General features: G+C 36.2%; 2 protein-coding genes across 2 annotated transcripts in view; both read right to left on the bottom strand.

Moving 5' to 3' along the window:
- Positions 1-7,514, bottom strand: part of RAD54B (RAD54 homolog B (S. cerevisiae)) — a 107,624-nt gene that overhangs the window by 65,321 nt on the left and 34,789 nt on the right. The window lies entirely within an intron of this gene.
- FSBP (fibrinogen silencer binding protein) lies at positions 1,029-5,851 on the bottom strand. Its single transcript, XM_006859215.1, has 2 exons — positions 5,478-5,851; positions 1,029-1,548 (listed from the first exon to the last, which is right to left on the bottom strand). Exons 1-2 carry the CDS (start codon positions 5,849-5,851, stop codon positions 1,029-1,031), a joined length of 894 nt encoding a protein of 297 aa, XP_006859277.1.

Below are 7,514 nucleotides of genomic sequence, written 5' to 3'. Positions count from 1 at the left end.
GAGTAAAGATGGCAGAGCATTACTGGCTGGAAGGCATGCGGTAAAGATTGCAGGGCAGTGAGTTGCTGCCTGCAGAGGCCACGATGCCTGTGCTCCCAGGCCTGCCCACCAGTGATGTATCCACCTTGGCTTTGGGGTGCCTCTTTGTCTCTCTTTTTGTCTGTGTATTCTTGATATATGTGACTCACAGTCAGGTATCCTCTCCTCGTGAACCGAACCCCAATGTCGAGGCGGGTCCCCGACAGGCAACCTGCTGCCATAAAGTTTTGTTGTTGTTGTTAAGTGCCCTAGAGTCAGTTCGGACCCATAGTGATGCCGTATGGGGTTTTCAAGGAGCGGCTGGTGATTTTGAACTGCCCACCTTGCTGTTCAAACCGACCTTGAGGTCAAGTGCTTATTCTATAGTGCCACATTTGTTGCTGTTGTTGTTGTTAAATACTGTCGAGTCAGTTCCAACTCCTAGTGACCCAGTATAGGGTTTCAGAGGAGTGGTTGGTGAGCGTGAACTGCTGACCTTGAGGTTCAAACCAACTTTGCAGTCCCACACATTAATACATAGCATCAGGACTCCAGTTTCCAGCCTAGAAAATCCTACAGGGCAGTTCTACTCTATCCTACAGGTTCACTATGAGCAGGAATCGACTTGAGAACACAAAACATGTTGAGCAGAAGAAATTATCTTTAATAAGACAACGGTTAAAAGGTTTTTTAAAGTGTTCAGAAGACAATAAAATATATAATCACACCAACCAATAAGTAAATGTGAATATATCACAAAAGAACATTTAATAAGTAATAACTCATGTCAAGAGAAGCTTTTCCATAATAGAAAGCAGTAACAAAATTTCTCAAGAATATGAATTTTTTTCTACAAATCTTCACTGGATACACAGTAAGAAGTTAAAAAAAAAAAAAAAAAAACGAATATACATTTTGCTTTAGTATTTTCTGAATGGAAATTTTGGGTTAAAATTATAACTACTGAATAGCAAGATCCATTAAAAAAAAAAAAAAATTTAGAGCCCATTCTATTCTGGCAGATCATGTCGTAAGCGAATTGCTTTGAGCTTCTCCACTTCAATTTTTGCTCTTAGCAGTTCTTCCTCTAGCTGTTGCCTTCTTTTCAATCCATCCCTCTTCTCCTGAACATACAATCCAAAATTTTTTTGATTTTCTAAAATTATCTGATGCTCCTCTTTCAGCATTTGCAGAATCTGAGGATCATACCCTAGTATGGACCTAAAGTGTCCTCCACAGTCACGCTGAAAAAATTCATCTCTCCTTGGAATAGAAGATGGAGACAATGTCATTCTCATATCAACAGAAGACAGTGACGGTGACGGTGACAAAGACCTTTCCATAACATGTACTACGTCATGTTCTTCTCTTTGCTCTAATGTACCACTCTGTTGAGAATTTAAAGCCAGTGGAGGAGGTGGTTTAACGTCTTCTTCTTGCTTCACCTCCACTGTAATAGCAACAGGATGGTGATCCGACATTACCTGTAGTGAACTGGTACCAGCCTGTGCTTCCTCATCCAAGTTTGCACTACAGCACACAAAAAAGCATTATAGAATGTAAATAAAATGAAAACAAAAGGATATTTAAGTTATATTTAATATATACATTAGATTATCAAGCTTTAACACAATAAAGAAAACTGTTGTTAAGTGCCCTCCAGTCAACCCTGACTCAATGACCTTGTATAAGGTTTTTTAGGATCCACTGGTGGGTATGAACCAGCGACCCTGCAGCTAGCAGTCTAGTGCCTATCCTACAATGCCACACCAGGACTCCATAAAGAAAATTAGGAAACAAAATTTTTAACCTCAGAATAACAAAGCAACCATGGTTAGGATTTCAATGATGTATGTTGTTGGTGTTGTGTGCCATCAAATCAGTTCTGACTCAGAGCAAACTTGTATAGGATTTTTGAGGATCAACTAATAGGTTTGAATCACAACCCTGCAATTCGCAGTCCAGTGCTTATCCTACAGTGCCAACCAGAACCCCATAAAGAAAATTAAGAAAGAAAATGTTAATTCTTAGAATAACAAAGTAACTATAATTAGGATTTTGATGATAAATGTTGTATACCATCAAGTCAGTTCTGACTCATAGCGACCCTATGCAGAGTTTCCAAGGTTCTAAATCTATATAGGAACAGAAAGCCTCATCTTTCTACCTCAGAGAAGCTGGTAAATAAAACCCGCCAAGTCTGTGGTTAACAGCCCAATGTGTAACCCCCTAGCCACCACGCATGTGTATGGCCATCATCTTTAACCTTAAAGTCAGGCCATTTAATATTACAAAATCCAATGGAGTCAATAAAAAAAGAGAAATTTATTTTAAAGCTCTCAAAGATACCAATCACCCCTACAAATCTGAAATTCTTAAATGATGTAATGGGCAGTTAAATACATCTGGACCTTGCTATGCCCCACCTCAGTCCTAGATCCCCTGTTCTATTCTCCTGAGCTAATCTAGAAATCACCAAAGTCCTTTCAGATAAATTTATCCCTAAACAAGTCTTATGTTCAACCCTTAGTTCTAGGAGGATCATGCAAGGTCATTTATGCAAGGTATTAACTTCTGCAATTTTCATAAAAGAAAAATCTAGGTTTTGTATGGTTTTAAAAAATTGCTTAATGGTGCAGTTTATTGGAACATTAATAGACATAAATATAATTCAAATTAGTAAGGTTTGCTCCTATACATTTGCTTCTAAAAAAGGTTAAAATCTCCTAAGAAAATTAAGTTTTAAAGTCCATATAATCACAATTGCAAATAAATATGTATAATAAAGAACATGACCTACAATTAAACAGACATAATATTCCCATGTAAATTAATAATATGCCCTATATGCTCTGGTAGCGTAGTGGTTACGAATCGGGCTGCGAACCTTAAAGCCAACAGTTCGAAACTACCAGCCGCTCCGCAGGAGAAAGATGAGGCGTTCTGCTCCTGTAAAGATTTACAGCCTCGGAAACCCTGTACAGGGTCGCTATGGGTCGGAACCGACTCGACGGCACTTAACAACAACAACATTATCTGAAATATTACATCCCATTTTCATTAAAACATTGAAAGTAAGGCATAGCAAAGATGAGGAAATGCTTTAGAGAGTCATAAAAATGAGAAGGACTTCTAAAACTTAGAAGTCTGAACTTTGAGGATCAAATTGGTTACACAAAGCAAGTATAATCTAATACCAGGGAGTAGGGATAATAAAGATAAAGTGGTGATGGCTGTATGCCACCAAGGCAGTTCATACTCACAGTGACCCTATATAGTTTCCAAAGCTGTAAATCTTTATGGGGGCAGAAGGCCTAATTTTTATCCTAAGGAGGGACTGGCAGATTTGAACTTGCAGTTAACAGCCTGGCTCATAAACCACTAGGCTACCATGGCTTCTTAATCAAGATGTAAATCAATGTAAATTACAGAAATAAACAGTAGGTTTATATTTTTTTAACATGTTAAACAATTTACATATAAGCAGTAATATTTTCCTGTTAACAAATAAGTTTCATGAGATTAACAGGCATATTTATATAGAAGCACAATTAAGCTCACAGAATAATTATAAACTTCTGAGACAATAATTAAGATTCAAGATGATGTCGATCATATAAATATAAGCACACAAAATATTAAATGAAAAAGCATAATATAGAGAAAATAGTACTGTAGATATATCATTTATAAGTAACAATTTAGGTGACACTAAAAAATCTAAAACTTTGAGATTGTTTAAATAGCAGATGTTGTTGTTAAGTGCCATCAAGTCAGCTCCAACCCATAGTGACCCTGTATATCATTTCCAAGGCTGTACACCTTTATGGGAACAGAAAGCCTTATCTTTCTCCCATTAACAGTATGTACAGAAATGCATAAATCAACCAAATAATTTTATTAGAGAAATCATGGTACTCAAAAGATTTCAATGTATATTCCAACCACCCAAAATGTAAAGACACTTGTATATTCATTATTTTTCCTCTGTACTATCACTATATTTTTTAAATATGCAAATAACTAACCTACTATTATTTCTACATGTAGTTTTCAATAGCGCAAAGGTATATATATGGCTTTATCCCTGCAATGCAAAAGACTTTTCTACCTCTTTAGGAAAACATTTAAAAATAAATACCATAGAATAAAAACAATTTTACTGTGGAGATTATTTTAGACACAACTGGTATTTTAGGATTTATTTTTCATCACTGAACATTTTAAACAGTTGCCCTATGAATTAATACACTGTGCAGTCATGCCTGGGATTCCCACCCGTGTTATCAACTGAAAAAAAGCAGCTAGTTAAGAAGCTAGGATCAAAACTATTTCCCTAGTAAATTATCAAAATAACAGATATGTTTGCACCAAAAGTTTTAGGGTTTTTTGTTTGTTTTGTTTTACCTGTTTCCTTCCTAACTTCAAAGAACTTCACAAGTAATCAATCATTGTGCTTCTATGACACTTCCAATAGGAGAGCACATGATAAAGCTTTGTTTGAAAGGCTTCTCAACTAACAAGAAGGTGGTTTATCATTTACTTAAATGGTTCAGAATAAGAAGGTAGCTGCCATGTTTATCTTTTACCATGAGAAAATAACAGTCATGAAGATAACCAGGCAAGAATTTATATGAAGCACAAATTTAATCAAAGAGCTATTTCAAACCTTAAAAGGACCCAGTTGTTCCTCTTATGAGACTAAAAATTCATAATCTGATAAACCTGCAGAATATAAGAGAAAGTTTACCCTTTCCTGTATGACCCATGGTCAAAGTGAAACTAGACCATTAGTGAGCACTAAAAAGAACAAAAATCTATTAAGCAATCTGAGTCCATACTTGGACTTTAACTTCCATTCTTTGTGCTCATCTTTATTATTTTAAATATAAGTTAGTAAAAAGTAACTCCATACAATGCTGCCATTATTACATTTACTTAATTGCTGATTAAAGTTGTTTTTTTAATTCAATGTACTTATCCTATTGATGTGGACACAGACCATTCATAAAATGTTAGACTACAAAAGTTCCATTTCTCTTAAAATTACTAACTTTATATCAGTTACACATAAAATGGATAATCCCAATGAAATTTAATCTCAAAATAAGAAAAAGATCTCTCAAGAGCTACTTAAATAACTTTTAAGATTTGAAAGTTAATGAGGTAAAGCCATAAAATTCACCCCATTTAGTCCTGTTCCTCTCTAACCTTTACTTTTTAGAAACTACAGAAGGGGAGGGAGAGGGGAACACAGCAAAGAGTGGCTTAAATCAAATGCAGCAAAAAAATTCCTGAAAGCTTCACTTTTCCTTTAAAAGAATGTAAAACAAAGCCACTATTCACTGCTCCCATTGTGGGGATCCTTACTAAACATATCTGTATCACAACTAAACCACAACCCAGTCAATAGGTAGGAGGCGCCATAATTTCCCACAACAAAATAAAAGAAAGCTTACCTTTGTATGTGGGTCCTGTCTCTTACCAGGCAAAAACTGGAAATCTGGGGAATCATCTCCATAACTTTCTTGGTTGGCTCAGAAATATTGCTTTTAAAATTTGATTGGGTGTCTTTTTGCTGCAATAGCTCCTGTTTGGCATATTCTTTGAGCCTTTTGTAAAGGGTGCGTAGGCCCTGAGCTGTTCGAGGAGGGCGGTCTACTCCAATTCCATTATAGTTAACTGCTATGATATCCCAACATCTATTCTTTTCCACTATTACTGAATGTTTATTAGTGTGCTCTTCGAGAATTTTAACATATGGCTTCACAAGCTTTAGCAAATCAAGCTTTTCAGATAAGGTAAAATTGGAAGATCTAGCCTTTCCTACCATTGTTCTTTTCAAATTAAGGAGGCAGTTTCTGAAACCACCATGCAGCCTCCAGCTCTGCTCAGCTCTTTTCACAAACAGAAAAGGATCAGGCTTAACTAGGCTAGCCTCATTTAGGCCCACGCCTACAGGGGAGGGTTTATTAAAATTCCTCCAGCTTAAGCTGACGCAGGTTCAGGAAATCTGCTTAAGCCAAGCCTGACCTACATAAAGCTTCTCACTGAAGAAGACAGGAAGGCACAAGCAAAACACACTTGTATAAAAGGAAGAACTCAAGAGAGGATTTAATATACAAAGGTCTAGAGATAAGCATGGAACACAGCTAAAAATTAGCTAATTTAAGGAGAATATCGGATTTCTGCACATGTATGCCTAGCTGATAGACTGAAGCTACCCTGCAGTCTCACTTTAATAAAAACAAAAGAGCCATTGTTTTGTGCTATTTGTTTACAATTCCAGTAGACAGAATAAAAAGAACCTAAAAATATGAGTGGTGAACTCAAGAGATTCCTAATGGAGCCCCTAATCATGGTTTCTGAGCTATATTCTCTCATAAAATTTGCATAATGCTGGTCCTGCTGTCAATCAGAAATTGCATATCCTCTAGCTAGTTAGGTTACACCCAGACTCAGACTCCACCGTAAAGCTAAACATCTTCATTGTACAGTCTACACTCCTCCCTGCATTCATTTTTGTTGTAGTTATCTAAGAAGAAATTTTTGTTGAACACTAAATATAAAATGCAGATCACAATATGTTTTTAAGGTACTGGATTATTCTAGCTGTAAATGAACATGCTAGCCTGCTTTATCATGTGTAAAAACCACCATTCACAGTGATACAGCAAAATCACGCCTTAAGTCTGCACACAACAAAACTGTATTTGCTACTATAATAGAGCAGAGTTTTATTTAGCTGGAGCCACACAATTTGGACTATGAAAGGAAACAACTAGTACAGCCATGTGTAGGAGCACCAGTTTGTTTATTTGAATACACTTTCTAATACCAGTCAGAAACCATGAGATGAATAGCACTGCAAACCTAAATCTATTTTCTCCTGATAGACATATTGCTCCCAATAGGATCAAATTTAGAACATATTTCATCACAGTTCTAATAAATACTGATCACCTATTAAAAATGCTCCCAAGCACTGTTCAAGGCACAAGGAAAACAAAGAATCTGGATAAAAAGTCCCTACCCAAAGGATTGCAGTTCTACAGAAATGTCCTAAATTCTCAATAATCTCATTTTTCATTCTTTCATAGCAACCAAATAATAGGCTAGCAGCTTTACATGGTTTAAATCAGTCAGGATAAAAACTGGGAGTGTTGAGTGTTCCAAAGAACACAGTAATTCAAATGATTCTTGTTCAAAGACATGAAAATTGGAATGACCCATCAGAATAGCAATTTGACCACAAGTACTAAATGTCTTCCTAGCTTTTTCTGAACATTTTTTAAACAGTAAAAAGAGGATCAAGTGTTGCAGACCGTGCAAGTCTAGTCAGAGGTTCGAGGCCCTCTAGGGCTGAGTGTAACAAATGAGGCCACTGGCAGTTAATGGAAAATTGCTTTCATCTTAATATTCAGGTATATATATTAAATTAATACACTGGAGCCTTTGAAAATCCACAGATAAATGTGATATTTTCCTAAAGCCAG

This window comes from Chrysochloris asiatica, unplaced genomic scaffold (assembly GCF_000296735.1).
Source record: "Chrysochloris asiatica unplaced genomic scaffold, ChrAsi1.0 scaffold00031, whole genome shotgun sequence".
In the NCBI taxonomy this organism is placed as follows: domain Eukaryota; kingdom Metazoa; phylum Chordata; class Mammalia; order Afrosoricida; family Chrysochloridae; genus Chrysochloris; species Chrysochloris asiatica.
Note: the sequence above shows the minus strand (reverse complement) of the source record. Positions and strands in the feature narration are given on the sequence as shown.